Here is an 18,901-nt window from a genome sequence, read left to right on the forward strand (position 1 = left end):
TTGCCAATGCTTGGTTTCCCTTGTCTTTTTGGAGACCTAACCTTTTTATGCTAAAATGAAACCCATGAAGTTAGCTCATCCAAATTCTTTCTTTTACTGACCAAGAAATGGTCTGCGGAGAGTGGCATGAATTTCCTTGAGACCTCACAGTCAGTTCTCTACATTTTGTCCATAGGAGAGTTGGGGAATCTTGTCTCTTTTTTATGGAATATCCTCACCCTTTGACATTCAGGTCAGGTGGGGGGGGGGGTGTGCTCTTTATCAGACTTACATCAGTGGAAGTCGACACACTTTACATAAGTATCTGCCTGTTCCATGGGGACACAACTGATCTCTGAACTCGCCATTTAGGCAGTCTTTGGCAAGCTGTATATCCCAGGCTTACACTAGCCACATGTTTGTGAGGAAGGATGTTTATAATGAAGGCCAGCAGGATGCTCACCTTTTGAGATCATGGTCTCCACATTGAGATCATCTGGGTTCAAATCCCAACTAAGCTCTTTATAAGCTGTTTGTCCTTGGAGGAACTAACTCACCTTAGCCTTCCCCTCTGAAAAATGGAAACAGAGAGAGTGCTCATTTTCAGTAGGATTTTTGTGAGGACAAATGAGTTTATTCATGTAGGGAACTTAAAATAGTACCTGGCACAGAGCAAGTATTCACTACATTTTGGCTGTTACTACTGTTCCCCTTAGATTCAAATGTTTTGTGTTTGGATTTAGCCAGGTGAGGGAGGAGCTATATATCAACATCATGTTGTATTCTCTCTTCCTTCCTGAAAATTCCTTCAACTGAGTTATGTTTAAGTGCCGTGCCTCGTAAGCAACATTCCTGTGAATCTGTGTGATGTGTTCACTGTAAAGAATGCTGATGAGGAAGCTCTTTAGTGCCTTGAATTGTTATCTTCCTGAGGAAGCCAGGAGACTTTTCTCTCAACTCTCTGCCCCAGAAAGGTTATTCCTGCAGGAGGACCTATTGGCTTCTGAACTTAAGGATACTTTGAAGTATATGGAGCAGGGGCCAGCGAATTCCTTTGATAAAGGACCAGTTAATAAACATTTTTGGCTTTGCTGGCCATATAGTCTCTGTCACGGCTACTCAGCTCTGCCATTGAAGCAGCCAGAGACAATATGTAAACAATTGGAGGACGGCTGTATTCCAATAAATCTTCTTTTATAAAACCAGGCTTCAAGCCAGCCCCTGAGGCAGATGGTCCTGTAGTCATGCAGTTTTCTTAATTTTTAAAAATTTCTCTCTTCGATACTACCAGGAAAGCTTAGTATCCAAACTAAGTCATGCTTCTAGCAAGTCTGTGGGCACACATTTTGTATACAGTAATCTCCCCTGCTTGCCTGATTTCCTGCATTTATCTTCCCCATGTGTTGATTCCAGCTCCTTCTATCTTCCTTTACTACTATGTCTCCTATAGGTTGCATATGAATTTTCTTTTTTACAGGATGGAACTATCAGTAAATGCATCAATTATATCTGTTTAACTTAGAAACCAGGACTCAAGAAACCATTCTGACTCAAAAGTTTAACCGATGTGGTTCAACAGAGAAGCAGACCATCAGAATAGGCTGTCATGTGTGGGCGTTCATTGCTGACCTTCCAGCCGTCCAAAGGCTTTCACGGGTAGCCTGCTCTCTAAACGGAGAAGTTGAGGGAAGGGATACGAGGCCTTCTAGTAGCCACAGAGTTTCATTCCTTCCTCTCCTATTGTTGTAGAATTTCTTTTAAAATGAAAACAGCCTCTTTGGTTTGCAAGCCTAACTGGCAGGAAGACAAATGATTTTTTTTTTTTTACAGTATCAGACACGCGGTTTCCTGTCTGTGTTTAACTTGCTCGCAGAACATCTCAGCCAGCTGGTTCCCCCTGGACCTTCTGTGACCTCAATAACATTGCCTCCTGCCATCCAGCAAGCCCACTCTGTGTATTGATCCCATGCCTGGCACGCTTGATTGACTCATACTCGTTTCTGAGTCAGGGGAGACATGGAGATGCTGCCCCCTTTCCCTCAAATCTCATTTTGTGTTTGTTCCATTCCAGGAGCAGGGGGTATCTCCTGGGTCTTGCGTGTAAGAAACAAGAAGCATAAGTGGTGTTTTGGCAGGTCCAGGGGTTCTGGATGTGCTGCCTTTGAGCCGTGCACTTGCTACTCAAAATAGCTATCTCACCAGCTGTGCATTTTTGTTTCGAGAGAAGCAAACCAGATTTACTTCTGGTCTAAATGCGGAAGAGAAAAAAATAAGCATTGAACTAGGGTTGTGAAAAGTTGTTAGCAGAGGATGAAAATTATGGGTTAAAGTCGGTAGTCCCATTCCTGGGAAGAGAAATCAGTTATTTGAAGGGTTGACTCACGCTGAAGGGTCCTTTGGTTGTGAATGAGTTAGGCTAGGTAGCACCCTCTGAATCCTTGATTCAGCCCCGTGTCTGGCCAAGAAAATAATAACAATTGTGCATGCCAGAGGCCATTATGACACAATCAAGTGAAACTTAAGAGAATGTATTTGTAGTGACTTCCGGCAAGTAAGTGGCTTTGTAGATTTTTATTTTCCCAAGCAGCAAAGTAAACAAGATGCTCTGAGGCCAGATGGGGTAGCCGGTTATGATTATTTCTACTTTGGAACCTCATTCTGATATGAATCACAGCAGAGTGGAATCCACTAAGGACATAGTCTGTCTCGAATCCTGTCCACTAGATATGAGTAACCAGTATCCCTGGTTGTGAGTGTCCAGTGTAACGGTTGGACCGATAAGGCTGGCATTGCTGTGAGTCTGTGGTGATATGTCTGCAGTCTCTCGTCTCTCCCACTGCCACCTCCTTGTTTTCTCTAAACAGCACACCGATGAGTGATGGTGAAAACAGTAGAGAGAGAGATGCTTTTTGCTATTTTACAAGTATCACACTGTCCCACCAGTGAAAACATCAGTGAGCTAGCTAACCGCCGTGAAATTGACTTTCATTTCCGCCCATACTGAACCTTCAGAGACTATGTTTACCACCAGTTGGACATCTGGCTGACTTGCTTTTGGAAAATATTTTCTGATCCTCAAATCATTCCTGCATGCTGCTAATTATGTAAAATATCAATTTTACTGGTGATAATTATGCTTTAAAACGATCTAATACTAATTTTTAAAGAAATAATTAATACTTGCTTTTCTACTTTAAAAAATATATGTACCTTATGTTACCTCATTAGGGTATAGCTAGTTCCAATGTCACAAACAACTGAGCCTACATTTGGTCATTAAAATTCTTTCCATTGCTTCCATTGTCCAGGTCCCATGCTATTTAAAATTTCTCCTGTCAGGTTGGGAGTAGTCATTCCCAACATTGGCCGTACATTGGAAACATCTTATCTGCTTTAAAAACTACTCATTAATTAGCCTTAGCCTTGCAGTTTTGGACTTACTTGGTCTGGGGCCTTGTATCAGGATTGAAAAAAAGAAACATAAAAACTCCTCAAGATATTTTAATATGCAGCCAGTGTTGGGAGACACTGAACTCAAGACAGTTTGTGCTGCCAAATCTTTTTCTATTTTTCACCATGTTCCCCATATAACCTAGAAAAGGATGGTAGCAATTAGAGAATGGCAGCCACCACAGGAAGTGTCAATAGCTGAAACTTTATTAGAGGAAGAGAAAACAAGCAAACAAAATACCTCTGCCACCTCACCCCTGAGGAACAATAAGATTCTTTACTGGAGGCTATGACTGTGCTTATCACAATATACAACACTTACTTCAGGACGAGATCAAAAGCCTTTCTGAAGATAGGTATCTGAGGTTCTAGAATTGATGAAATGATACACTAAGGGTGGGCACATTTTAAATCTGGAAGCATGACTAGAAGGTTGGATGGCAAGGTTGGGTTGCTACTGCCTTGACCAAGATGAGGCAGGGAGGGGAGCAGTGTGCACAGTTGCCGGAGGGGAGACTCTCCGGTGGAAGGGAATCGTGGCAAGCTGAGTTTCTTGTGGCAAGCCAGGAGAGAAGTAAGGGTGTGTTCCCATGCCCTGGCATGTATTGATAGTCTGAGGAATCAATGGGCTGTTCTAAAGCGGTTTAGTCTCCCTATTGGAGAAGATAATGAGATTATTTAAGAACACTGTCTCTGCTTTCTTGTTTCCTGAGAACATGAAGGACCCCTAAACAGACTAAGAGATATAATCCTGAAAGAGAACTGAAAGAGTCAGGGCAGGTAAGAGATACTGACAAAACCTAACTTTGATGGTCAGCAGACCATAACATGGAAGAGAAAATGAAAAAAAAAAAAAAGATCCAGCTCCAAAGAACATATGCCAGCCTGAGGAATGCCTAACACAGCAGAGACATGACCAGGGTTTTAATTGCCCAGAATGACCAGTAATATGGAACCACAGATATATGTAAAGTGAGGCGTACAGGTTCAAATAATCAGTTGCAAAGAGGCAGCTCACCAGAAAGCTGGGTGGGCATTGGTTCATGATAAAGACCCAGGGGCTTACAGGTAAGTTAAGGTCATTGTGAAATCAGAGTGATCTGGCCAAGAGAATCAAGATAAAACAAGAGAACAAACAAACAAACCAGCAGTCATCTTAAACTGCACTCACAGGAAGGGGCAATGAGAGTCTCACTGGGATCTTCATTGGGTCCAGCAACAACACACATCATGCAGGGTCTTGAGTAGCAAGAATGATTTCAGAGAACAGATCACTTCATACTTAGAAAAGGACCTGGCCTTTATTAGGCACCTGCTGTATGCTGGGCAGACAGATTTTAGGGTCTGACAGTTATATCAGACTCCAGAGTCTGATCCACACATCTTTAGACGAGCAATTGAAGGAAACAGGGATGATTTAGAGAAAGGGGTTAAATTAAATGCCCAACAGGAGTTTAAGAGCTCTCATCCCATAGAAGAAGGAATCATTTTATTGTCTCTTGCTTTAGAGTAACATGAAAGCCCTTAAGTGGACCTACAGGAAGGCCGCATATGACTTCATATAAAGAATAAACTTAAAACATCCCAATGTTTAGAGTTAGTTTATCCTAATAGATCTGCAGCTAGATCCATTGAGATTGGATATTGGGATGATTCATAGAGGAGTGGGGTCCCTCTGTTGAAATATTTCAGCCAGAGATTTTATCTCTATCTCTCAGGAATATTCCAGAAGAGGTTGTCATACCAGATTAGACTTCATGTAAGGCGCTTTTGTTGGGGAGAGAGGTAGTAAGGAAATAATGTAAGGGAGACTGTGGGTTGGGCAACAAGAGTTGGGGAATAGCTTAGTTTCAAAATATGTATAATTAGCATAAAACAACCACATGGACTGGAGGAAAGGCATCTTCCATCATTTGGGGGGAAGAAAAATATTCTCAAAGTCTGTCCAGAATGACAAACAGTCCTGTCAATATGCTGGAAGTTAAATAAAATCCTGCATGCCCAGTGAGCTAACTGTCCGGTTGTTTAATTTAAATGGTTTTTTAAGTTGTTTGCCTGAATTTAATTGTTTGCTTTTTATTGAGATGATGGATGAGGAATCATATCTCATTCTACACTCCTCCCGAGGTTCATTTGACTAGAAAATTCTTGTGGGTTTTTCTCATTGGCTAGCACTGAAAGCAATTGTATGAAGGCTTGGCAAACTAGTCCACTATGGATGTCCTTTGTAAGAGGGAAACATCGCTGTGGCAGAGTACCAAGGGACTTGCTCTGTGTTTGCTAAAGCTGCGTTTCTCAAACTTCTGTGTAATTGAATCACCTAGAGAACTTGGTAAAATGCAGATTCTGGTTTGGCAATTTAGGACAGAGTTGAGATTCTGCATTTCTGAGAGATCAATACCATTTGTTCACTTTCATAATATTCTTTATTATAACTGGGTCCAACTTTACTAGTCATGTGGTTCAACAGAGTTATGTCTCTGGGAAGACGAGAGCATTCAAACCGAAAAGCATGTGGGCCCTTTAGTATAGCCAGACTGAATACTTCCCGTAGCCTTCTGCCTTAATTTTGGTGTTTCACTTAAGACTCTTCAGCGTATGCATTCTTAAACTTATTTTTGATAAGGTTCTATTGCTTCAATTTTTCAAGAAAGAATTCTGGGGTTCAGATAGTCATGGGGAAATTGTTCTCTATAAAGAGCATTTAGTATATGACATGTTATAAGAACAGGCAAAGCAAACTAGTCAGGTTACACACTCATGAAATCTCAATACTTCTTTACCAGATCCAAAGTTTATTTTGCTCTTTGGAAATCTGTGAAATATGTTATTAATTAAAACCACTTTATCAGGGTCTATCATAAAATAATACAGATATATTTATGGGATGCTTTCTATCTTAAAGGTCTAATGCTTAAGAGTTTAACAAACATTGTCTCTTGTAAGACAGCCCAGTGGGTTGGGTTTTGGGTTGTCTTCATTATGCAGATGAAGCTGAGATCCCAAATCACATAGTCAGGAAACAGCAAATACAGGTCTAAAACCAGAGTCCCAAGTTCTTAAAAACCAAGTTGCATTGCCTCTAAATATACAGAACAGTATCAAAATTTTTAAACCTCAGGATCTACTTTGATTATTCTTGGAGCTTTCTATTGCCTGTTGAAATATTACTAGTTTAAGTCTAGAGATATTTTTTCCTCCCCTTCAAATTGTCAAAAAGGTAACTTCTCAGTGTGCACTGAGAAAATCATGAAATTAGATCTCAGCTTAGTGTGGTCCCTGGAAGTATTGTGCTTTGGAAGTGGAGTAACATGAAAGATACGAGCACAACACTCAGACTGTAGTCCTGGAACAATTAAGAGAAGCCTCTTCCAAGAGTAACAGGGACTTCAGGATTTTAAATATGGTCGCTGTTGCAGAATATTCTGGTAAATTGTTAAAGGAAAATAAAGTGACCTTAAATATCAGACAGCCAACTAGCATGGCAAAGAAAGTTGATTCCAGAATATATAGAAGACTAAGATTAAAAAAATCCTTAAATACACTGTTCTAACAGAATGTACTTTGTGTTAGTCTGTTTGGAAATAATCGTGTTTTGGTTTTGGTTTGGTTTTGACTGAAAGTAAGAGTAGTTTGAATATTGTGAATCTCTTATTTTTCCTGAAACCTAGATCATTCCATAATTATAAATGGTTTTGTCAGGGAAAAAAAAAAAAGCTGCATGTTCATGCATCTGTTTGTATAGTAGACAAGCTAGCACAGTGAGCCGGGTGTAAAGGACCAGGCTAGATGAGGCTGTAGATTTATAAAAGTTCTTTATCCGGTAAGATCAACGCTTGTCTAAGTTTCCACATTTATTAACAAAATGCTGTTCATGGGTTTTCTTATCTTTGAATCTTTGCTGGGCTTGTAACTCTATGTCCCCTCTGTGCTTTTGTTCCTTTATCAGTCTCACAGAGCTCTGTCCTTTAAATAGTCATTTACCTTACCAACTTGAGGTGTTACTAATTCTTCCTCTTATGTCTTTGTTTTCTGTTTCACCGATTGCAACTATCGTTACTGTCTCTTCCTTTCTGTTTTCTTTGGCTCCATAATCTTGTCCTTTTTCTGAATTTTCATGTTGACCCTTGTGTTCGTTTACTGCCCTGATAACTACCATAGCATCCCTCATCAGTGAAACTCAACCTTTCTAAATGCACAATTAACTACCCTGCAAGGCCCCTTGTTCTGACCTCAGCTCACTTTGTGTCTCTTCTCCCTGTTTCCATTTCTATGAAATGGGAATGATAATACATATCTAGCAGTGCAGCTACAAGGATTCAAAATAAGCAGTGTAAAATAGTGTGTGACAATTAGTAGGTGCTCAGTAAATGACTGCTGTACTTTTTAATGTTATAATTAACATAATGGCTTGAGACAGGAAATACTCCCTTCCCCCCATCATATCTCTCTTCAACACAGTTTCCTTCTTTGGACCTCTGCCAGTTGCATGTATATCCTGTTGCTTTAGATGAACATGTGGCTTGTGAAAATCTTTGTGGTTAGAGGGTCACTGCCAACTTCACAAGAATCTCTGTAGTTGTCATGTGATGTTCATTTGTTTACCTACGGGGTATGCAGAAAACAATCATCTTTATCCTTTTCTATTGCTCAGATAAAGCAGTATCTGGGTAAACTTTTGTTCCAAACGCCTTCTTTGAGTGGAGAACCCCATCTCTCTAATTTATATGTTGATTTAGTTTTCATCAACACATACAATCAATCATGTAGGCCTCTTTTACTATGTTGGTCTTAATTGCGTGTCTTCTTTACTATGTGTTTTTTTTAAATAGTGAATTACAGAGATTCAGTTTTGAGTTCCTTGTTGGATTTGAGCATAACAAAGGACTTGAAAGAGGCTGGAAGCAACCTCTTTCATTGTCCTGTGTGTGTGTGTGTGTGTGTGTGTGTGTGTGTATGTGCTATTCAGCAACTTGTTTACTTTTAAATCACTCCAGAGGAATGTATACCATGGAATTCCCTCTTGAGGCTTTCTGCCAGTTTGTATTTTTTATGGCATACTAACATTTATATGACATTTGTCTTTTTAAAATATTTATCAATCAAGACTGACATTTGCAGATAGCTCCTTATTTGCAACTAAGTCCAGCCTCTCTGTATGGCACACATTTTGTTGGACATTTACAGAATTATTAAAGGGACCTCTGGGTTTATTGCTATGGACACAGCTTGTTGGCACAGAATGAAGGAGCCGCTCAGACCTGGGGGAACGGGCTCCCCTGCTTTCCCATGTGTGAATCATCGTAAATCTCAATTCCCCCTTTTTTCCTTTCTCTTCTCTTTCCTTTTTTCGTCTTTCTTTAAAATGAGATGATGTGAATTGCTCAGTACCTAGCTCAATAAAGCGCATTATTATAGTTATCTTTATTATTAAGAGTTCAGTTAAGGGGGTTCCATCATTTTCCACATGAAGAGGTCCCTGTTCATGTGACTAAAGCTGGGACAGAACCCACAGTTGCCATGAGAAACGAAACACCATGCCAGGAGGCTCCACCCCGGGCACCAGTTTAATCCCTTACTGACTTCCCAAGAAACAGAAGTTATCTCAAACCCTGCTCTAGGAAATCCTGGCAAAGAGATGAGAGCTGAGTGCCTTCATTCTGCCAAGGGCTTTTGGCGTGTGTGTTCCATGGACTTCTTGGAAGTCTGGAGAAACCTGTGGCCTCCTTCTCAAAGTGATGTGTTTTAAATGCTTAAAATACAAAACACAGGATTTCAAAGGAAATCAATGACATTGAATTGCAGTTATCAAATATTTTAAAAATAGATTTATACTCTAGGAATATCTGCTTCTGTGATGATGCTTTAACTAATAAGATCTACCATCAGACTTAAAAAATTTGAAATATCTATGTGATAAGTATAAATTATATGCCAAGACATCTGCAATAAATGTAATATGGCATGAAAATCTGAAGTTTCTATCAATGACAAAGTCTTAGGTATGGCTAATACTAGGATGTGTTATATTTTAGTTAAAGGTTGGAAAAAATTAAAAGATGCAAATTTTGCTCATTTAAATTCACAGAGGCACTGAATTCTACCCATGGAGCCTAGGCTAAGAGCTTCTGCTATTAGAGTATAGAGACTCACTTTTTTACAACCTTGGAGAACCTCCCCATATTTGATATGCCCTCCAGAACTACATCTAACTCAATGTTATAGAACAAGGGAGTGTAAAGTGAATGTCCAGTCTTGAGCACTAGTTACCTGTGCACCCAGGAAACAACTCATGGAAGGTTCAAATAGTTCAAAGACTATATCCTGATTCCCCCGCCTGCATTCTATCTAGGTCCTGGGATAGGCTCTGAAAAAGAATGAGAAAACTTTCAGGGTTCTTCCTCATGTAAGACTTTTTCTTCCCATGCAGGGAAAAGATGTATATTTGCAGGGACACCACTCAACTGTGATTTTTAGTCAAGAACAAGGGAAATAGTCTGCGTACCCAGAATATGCTCCTTAAGACACATTATCCAAGAATTGCCGATATCACTTAATGGATGGCTATAAATTTGTTTAGCCCAGTGCAGAAAACCGCTTCATTAAATTGAGAGGAATTGTTTCTCACCAAGATGAAGTCTGAGCATTATGGCATAGGGTTAGGAGTGGGGGGGGGGGGGTGTCTTACCAATCCACAGAGCTCTTTTCAAATGTCAGCTTTGCCAGTGCCTAAGTTAATGACCTTGGGAAGTTATTTAAACCATCTAACCCTTTCAGATTCCCCATCTGTAAAATGGGCTTTATAATAATAGCAGTGTTGATCTCATAGGGTTTTTCTGATTAAATATAAATATTATACAAAACTCTTAGGACACAGCCAGGTTCATACTAAGAATTCAGTTTAAGAGTTTCTGTGTAATTGGGGGCTGGTGAAAAGAAATGTTTCCTGCTGGTCTCTGAGTAAAGGCGAGGCTAGCTTGTACCTACACCCACAGCTGTCAGTTTTTCTAGTAGCAGCAGATGGGTTAATTCTGCAGCAGAGTGTGGGTGGCTCCTGTTTAGATAAAGCCACATCCCAAAGCTTCCTTTCAGCCCTTTTGCTATTGTGAGGGTTTTTTACCACCTCTTTGAAGTTTCAAAATTGACAAATGTTATTCAATAATTCCCTCCCCACAAGATATTTACATGTAGATTTTCAAAAAGAAAACACAGGAAATTCAGGGAAAGTAAAACTTTGGTTTCTGACATTGAAGGTGGGGGTGTTTCTAGAAATGTCTTCAATCACTGACCACATACATTTCAGGGATTTCTGTGTTTGTGTTTTTTTCTTAGCCTGAAAAAGACTATTTGGCCAAGATTTATAAAATTCAATTAGAAGTGATAGATGAACATTTCATGTTGATGTTTTGCACTCTTTAATGAGTTGGAGACACTACTAAGTCATTATGCAATTAATATTTAAAATTTTCTAATTGTGTTGATTTCTCATATGTGAAAGAGAATGTTCACAGTGGATCAAAATAAAGTCCCTTCAAATTCTGCCAGTATATTGCAGGTTGTTCAAGTAATACCTATAGAAGAGTGGTCAGCAAACTTGTTTTGTAAAGAAGCAGGTAGTCAATAATTTAGGCTCTTTGAGCCAGATATGATCTCCGTTGCATGAACTTCTTATTTTCTTCTTTTTAAAAATTTATTGAGGTAACATTGGTTCATAACATTGTATAAACTTCAGGTGTACAATATTTAATTTGATATCTGTATATCATACTGAGTGCTCACCGCCAAAATCTAGGTTCCAACAGTCACCATGCATTTGACCCGCATTACCCACTTGGCCCTCCCCATTGCCCTCCCCACTGGTAACTACTATTCTGTTGTCTGTATCCCCCTGGCTGGTTTGGCTCAGTGGATTGAGCGTCGGCCTGCGAGCTAAGTGTCGCTGGTTCAATCTTCCAGTCTGGGTACATCAGAGAAGGAAAACTCTGACTCCAAAAAACCTCCGCTGCCTTGCGGCATACCTCTTCAGGGGAAAGGCTAAGGGAGTAAACCCCGACAGAAAATCCGGAGCCGGAGTCCCTAAGGCGGTTTGACGTTGTAGTCAACACCGGCAACTCCTGCGGCGCACCTGAAGCCAAGCTGTATTGACTCCGTCTTTCCCTTGGACCCTTCAGCTGCGAAGAGAGGGGGGGTCTACTGCATGGGCAACAGCAGACCCTCCATATTACCCTGCCCAGGCTCTGTAGCTTCAGCGTCATCGCAAGATGTTGATTCAACATGGGAGGAGACAGATACCGTGTCACTCCCGAGTCGGACTGCACAACCATTCTCGGCGGTGCAGATAGACTCTTAAGAAGCTACACCATCGTCTCTCGAGACGGACGGCTGCCGACGACGATCTATGAGTTTACTTTTTGTTTGTTACTTTTTCGTTTTATATTCTACATATGAGTGAAATCATAAGGTTTTTGTCCTTTTTACATTGGGCTTATTTCACTTAGCATAGTACCCTCAGAATCCTTCTTCTTTGTCACAAATGGCAATAATTCATCTGTTGGGGTCTGAGTAGTATTCCATTCTATGTATGTACACATTTTTTTTTAAATCATCCATTAATGAACACTTAGGTTGTTTCCATGTCCTGGCTGTTGTCAATAATGATGCAGTGAACACGCGGGTACATATATCTTTTTGATTTAGCGTTTTCATACCTCCAGATAAACACCCAGAAGAGAAATTGCTGGGTCATATGGTAGCTGTATTCGTACCAATTTACATTCCCACCAACAGTGCATAAGGGCTCCCTTTTCCCTATATTAACTCTAGCACTTGTTATTTCTTTTTTTTTATGATAATAGCCATTCTGACAGATATGAGGTGATATCTCATTGTGGTTTTGATTTGCATTTCCATATCAGTGAATTTTTTTTTAAATGACCCTTTAAAGATGGGGAGAAAATTATTTGTTCACGGGGCTGTACAAACACAGCCATGGGTTCTTGGACTGTAGTTTGCCAATTCCTGTCATAGAACATAAAAAATATGAGTGATTTTGTCCCCCATAAGTAATCATTCAGTCAGTTTCTACAACAAACATTTGCTGAGTAACATAAAGTGTCCCATTCAGAGGCTGGATCTGGATATATTATGATGATCAAAACAGACCTGGCTTCACCCGAATAGAGCACACTTTCTTATGGGAGAGTCAAGTGATCAGCAAATCAAACCAAGTTATGATGACAAGATGTCTCTGTAGTTACAAACAAGGGGCTTACTTAAAACAAAGACATTCAGTGGATACTTCATATAATAGAGGCAGGGAATGTTGTTTCCAGCTGTTGCACCTGGGTATTATTTTATCTGTCCCCTTAATTTTGCTCTCCAGTCTCATACTTTGCCAGACACTGGGGAAAGTCCATGTGTCCCCACAATTCCAGTACTTTTTGGTATTGCTTTGTCCCACTGCCACGTCCAACCCAGTCCCACCTGCCTTTTGTCCCATTTAAGCCTCCCACTATGAGTAAGAATTCAGGTTTTTAAAAGTCAAATTGTATCCCTTTTCCTATTTGTTGTAATGTGTTAGCATACTTTTCCTTGAAATACTGATTTCTTTTTCTTGGTTGCCGAAAATATGATGTTTTGGGGTTACTTTTCCAGTTTTCAGTGGCATCAGATAGACATAAGACCTAAGGTTTTCATCAGGAATATAGTTAGTGGAAGTTGGTGTTTCCACTTAGAATTTACCATAAGAATGGATCATGAATCCTATTAAACTTAAAAACTCCAAATTGACATGGTACTACCTTCATTTCTCATTGTGGTTTATTAAGTGATGGTATCACATGCAGTTAGGTAATGGGTTCCCTTCAGGAGATTATGGTTATCTCCATTCCACCTGGACTGTATTCTCATCACCCCACATAACCCCCCACACCTCAACCCCCACCCAGACGCCACCAAACACCATTAGTAGGGGAAAACTGCCAGTTGAATAATTACAGATTCTTTCTCCCATGTGATGCCTGGTTCCATACTACCTACTCATAATCTTCTCTTCTGTTCCCTGGTGCAGAGCAGTCAGTTTAGGAGGATTGCTCTTCCTCAGAGAGAGCTGATGCCTGGATATTGATCAGAACAGTACCAGGTGGAGCTTAGAAAAGAGCAAAGACTATGGGAGAACTATGGCAAGCTCTTTGTTTTTACCAAAGAGCTGTCATTGTTTCTATATTCTCAAAGCCTCTTGCAATGCCTTCATTATAGCTAACACTCAGTCGAAGCTTTTTCCATTTATTCAACACTTATTGATGACCTGATGTGTGCTGGGTGTTGTTTTTGGTCATGAAGGGGAAAGACGCTGTCCCTTCCCACATGGAGTTAGTCTGCCAGGAGTGGGGAAAGGAGGAGAAAGACAGGTAGATATCAAACCACTAAGTAGAGTCATAGTTATTTAATTTAAATTGTGCTAAATTGTTACATAGGAAAAATGTAGGGTGCTCTGGGATTATCTAAAATAAAATATTTTCCAAGTTTATCTAGATTTCTTTTAGGCCATGGCATTTGAGGGAAAAGTAGGAGACATTGAATGAATGGCCAGAGGCAGAGAAGACTAGACAGGTTCACACTAGCATTTATCCTGGAATAAAAATTCACAATGTATTATTTATAAAAACTATACTGATGTTGAAACATCTCGACACCTGAAGTGTACACCCACTTTCTCACCCCAACTCCTCTCTCTTGGTTTGTTTCCACATCAGAACATTCCACCAACAATTCTGACTTGATGTCAGTCGTATTCCAAGTGACAGGCATCAGCCTCCTTCCACCACTGGGCATCGCTATAGCCGTCATTGTTACCTTTTATTGCTACCGTGTTCACCGAAAGCAGAAGCCGATCCCGTCCTGGGAGACCAACAAGCAGCGGAAGCTCATGGACCTCAGCGAGCACCTTGCCATCATTCTGGAAGACGACCGCTCCGACATCAGCTCCACATGTGCCAACAACATCAACCACAACACGGAGCTGCTGCCCATTGAGCTGGACATCCTGGTGGGGAAAGGTCGCTTTGCTGAGGTCTACAAGGCCAAGCTGAAGCAGAACACTTCCGAGCAGTTCGAGACCGTAGCGGTCAAGATCTTCCCTTATGAGGAGTATGCCTCTTGGAAGATGGAGAAGGACATTTTCTCAGATATCAACCTGAAGCATGAGAACATCCTCCAGTTCCTGACAGCTGAGGAGCGGAAGACGGAGTTGGGGAAGCAGTACTGGCTGATCACGGCTTTCCATGCCAAGGGCAACCTGCAGGAGTACCTCACGAGACACGTCATCAGCTGGCAGGACCTGTGCAAGCTGGGCAGCTCCCTCGCCAGGGGCATAGCTCACCTGCACAGTGACCACACCTTGTGCGGGAGGCCCAAAATGCCCATCGTGCACAGGGACCTCAAGAGCTCCAATATTCTCGTGAAGAATGACCTGACCTGCTGCCTGTGTGACTTCGGGCTTTCCCTGCGTCTAGACCCTACTCTGTCTGTGGACGACTTGGCCAACAGCGGACAGGTAAGTTAAACCTAGATCACCCTTCCCAACTTTTGATCCCAAAATAGCCCTAAACATTTGATGCTTGTCTATATCCCGCTCTCTCTTGACAGGGTGCCTTTGCTAATGAACAGCATTTCTTCTCCTGTTTCTTTAAATCCTCCCCAATTCTGGACAGACATTTTTCTCCTTGAGCTGATCCTCATTTCTCTTCTATTTGAAACTTCTTTTTCTGTGCTTCATACCCTGTTAGATCTTTGTCTGTTGTTTTTTTTTTCCCCCTCTCTGACAGCTATACTCAGCCCTTTCTACTCTGTACTATTAGTAGTTCTAGTGTTCTGTTTTATTTTATTTTACGTTGTTCTAGAAGGCGATCTCCTTGAAGTCCAAATCCAATCTATTTAGTTACATCTAGCACCATGCCTTGAATGGTGAACATGACCAAATGAGTACTTGTGTGAGGGATGGACTGACTGAATGAGCAACTCTACTTTGGAAGCATCCCACAGAGTCAAACAGACACGTGTTTAGCTAAGGAGCTATTGAAAAGTGATTAGAAATGACTAAGACATCCTTTACGAATGACGGGGCCCCATGTTTTTACATACTGGAAGCTTAACTGTGGATTAGAGCGGAGTCTCCCAAGCACCAGTGTTCTCTCTCCCCAGGTGGAGGAAGGTGCTGCTGAAGCCTTTAGTTGCTGCCCAGTCACCCTCTGGGTCCAGGGCTGCACAGGCAGGCCTGAGGTAAACATGTTGAAACACGAACAGATTCATGTGCCAGGAGAATGACTCATGCAATGACCTATGAAAAAGAAAAATTTCTTCTGACGCATGCCAAAAACAAACCTTCTTTGGGATAATACCATCAGCTCACTTGACCTTAGATACTTGGGAATGTAGAACTTTATTGTCATTTAGTGAAGCTCTATGTGCTGCATAAACATGTAAGTGATGTTTTTCCCGAGAAATTTTTTTTTCCTTTTTTCCTTTGTGTCTCAATGTTTTCATATTATCGGTCATTGTCCAAATAAAAACTACATAAAGATCCAGAGTTGGTCTTTTACTGTGGAAATATTTTCATATGATTTAATTTAGGAAAAATTTTGTGAAATGACACTGCATTCTCGGCACACTAGAATGTGCTGCGGGGTAAACAGAAGAGATTAAGACAGGCCTTAAGTGACCAAAACTAATGGCGATTATAATTATTTCCACCATAAATCTTGGAATTTTGGGAATGAAAAAAATATTTGATTTGCAAAAGCAAAAATAAACATCTAAGGTATCAGAGATGTTGTCCCGCAGGGTATCTGCAAGGATGTTATTGTGTAATACAGTGACATATATCATGGATCTAGACAAGGCAGCTCTGGGGCTTGGCATTTCCTTATTTTGGCATGCTTTGTAGATATTCTTTAAAGAGTGTTCAGGAAGAGGACACCTATTTTTAAAAATAATTACATAAGCTCTGCCTTTCTGTGCAGGTCTCATTATTTTAAAAAGCCTTGTGCTTTTTAAAGATGATCTACCATGTATGGGACAAACCTCAGCTATATTTTGAAAATAAAAATGCAGTTGGTATTAAATAATGGGCCTCAATGTCTGTTTTTGCTTTAGGTGGGAACTGCAAGATACATGGCCCCAGAAGTCCTAGAGTCCAGGATGAACTTGGAGAATGTCGAGTCCTTCAAGCAGACGGATGTCTACTCCATGGCCCTGGTGCTCTGGGAAATGACGTCTCGCTGCAATGCAGTGGGAGGTATGTTACAGACCCCCATCCTGGAGCCGTGGTGGATGTGCCTTCAAAATGATGTAATATAATTTGCTTCAAATGTGATTCTAGGGTTACCAAAGAGTTAGCCCCACAATGAGAGCCGGTTGAGATCTGGTAGTATATAGCCATTGCTGTATAATTTGGAATTAAGCTAAAAAGCCTAAAGCCTCAGTCTTTAAGCTGAAAGCTGTGTTTGAAGCATAAAGTTTTTTATCTCCTTTCTTAAAGCATAGTTATTTCTTTCTCTTGACATATCTCTCCACAGATATTTAAATATCTGGCAAGTGATAAACACTAGTAATATAAGAATTAATTTACTAATCAAATGGATAACATTCAAAAAAGTATCTGAATTTGTTTTTTGGGGGGGGTTGGTATTTTAAGGTTTTTCAGAATTATAAGGTCTGGGAGTTGGGTTTGACTAAAAAGTGACTTTTATGGACGTGACTTTCTTTTGTTGGGCAAAACAAGCAGAGTGTTTTGATGTATTTGTTTAGGTTTTGAAAAAGCTAGCAAAGGGAGGTTATTGAGGAATACAGCATTTTTCAGGGGTGCAAGAGGTTGTCATTGTTTTACAGAGAATTGTCCCCTTATTTTTCTGGACATGAGAATAGCTGAGGCCCACATTACTCTATACTTTCCTGAGTCTCTTCTCAGTAGTTTCCATCAGGGTCTGAGGTCCCATTTTAGAAATTTATGCATCTCAACATGGTCCTGGCTGACTACTAAGTCAAGCCAAGCTAACTCCAATGTTATTTTTAACTCTTTGTTTTGTAATAATTTTAGACTTACAAAATAGTTGCAGGAATAGCAACAACAGGAAGTTAACATTGGTACAATACTCTTAATTGAGCTATAAGAACTTATTCAAATTTCCAAGTCCTCAGTAACGTCTTTTTTTGGAACAATTTAATCCAAGATCCCCCATTGCATTTAACATTCATGCCTCCTTAGTCTCCTTAAATTTGTGGCAAGTCTCAGTCTGTCTTTGTCTTTCATGATCTTGGAACTTATGAAGAATTTAGACCAGTTATTTTATAGATGGTCTCTTTCTTCTGGTTTCTCTGATGTTCTTCTTATGATTAGATTGAGATTGTATATTTGGGGCAAGAATACCACAGAAATGACATTGTGCCCTTCTCAATGCCTCATATGGTAGCCTTTTCAACTTGGTCACTTGGTGAAGGTGGTGTCTACCAGGTTTCTCCCCTGTCAAGTAATTTTTTTCCATTTGTAAATAATACATATCTTGTGGGAAGGTACTTTGACCTATTTCTAAAGAAACTAAGCACATGCATAGTTAGGATTCTAGACCTATTTCTTGTCATAATTTTACCTGATAATTTTAGGATCCACAAATAGCTCTTGCCTGCAACAATTATCACTCCAATCTTTTTCTAACAGTGATTCTCTATTCTTCCTATTCTTCCTACATTATTATAGGTATTCTGTTGTAAGGAATATCTATACTTCTTTTCACCACCCCCTGGGACTTATGGAGTTGTGGATATTTATTTTAGTCTATGGGTATCCAATATTTTCATTATTTATTTTGTTGCTTCAACTGCCACAGCTTTGGTCACTGGACCAATCTACCCAACATTTTGCCCAAGTTGGGCTTGGTTGACACACTGGCGTGCTCTGATACTTTGTCCTGTTTAGAAGATGCTTAGCCAGTTTTCCAGGATGGGTCCAGGTCACCCCCTCCCCCTGAGCACCTTGGTGCACCATCACCTGTTTCCATGGGGATGACATGACACTTCCCACCAGGTTGACACTGTCATTTTCTGGTTTCCTGCCTGAGATTTCTTCCCCCACAGCACTTTCAGAAGTAACTTGGTTTTTCCTTGCACAGTGAATTTGTTTGGCCAAGTTTCAGCTGCTGAGTATAAATTTCTGTTTGAAAGCTTTGACAGTTCCAAAATGAATCCTTAGACCCGTATGAAATGTGGAAGAGATGATGCTGTTGTCACTGTCAGAATAAATTTACCTAAATTTCAGCATCTTTCCTATCCTTTCAACCCCATTATTCTATAAACATGAGCTGGAGATGGTGTCTCTCTGTCTTTCGCTCTGTCAGGGCAGCCAGCTTATTAGGGCTGAGTGTGAGCTCCCTGCCTTCAATGTTATCAACGACGAAGCCCTTTCCTGTTTATATTTGCT

The 18,901-nt window shown here is 40.5% G+C and overlaps 1 protein-coding gene across 1 annotated transcript in view; it reads left to right on the forward strand.

Moving 5' to 3' along the window:
* TGFBR2 (transforming growth factor beta receptor 2) overlaps positions 1-18,901 on the forward strand; it is a 79,513-nt gene that overhangs the window by 46,481 nt on the left and 14,131 nt on the right. Inside the window, exons 4-5 of the mRNA XM_090284420.1 lie at positions 14,184-14,983; positions 16,582-16,723. Coding sequence (XP_090140546.1) covers positions 14,184-14,983; positions 16,582-16,723 — 942 coding nt within the window. The remainder of the gene's footprint in view (positions 1-14,183; positions 14,984-16,581; positions 16,724-18,901) is intronic.

The sequence above is a fragment of the Furipterus horrens genome, unplaced genomic scaffold (genome assembly GCF_987537825.1).
Source record: "Furipterus horrens unplaced genomic scaffold, mFurHor1.1.pri manual_scaffold_7, whole genome shotgun sequence".
NCBI classification, from domain to species: Eukaryota; Metazoa; Chordata; class Mammalia; order Chiroptera; family Furipteridae; genus Furipterus; species Furipterus horrens.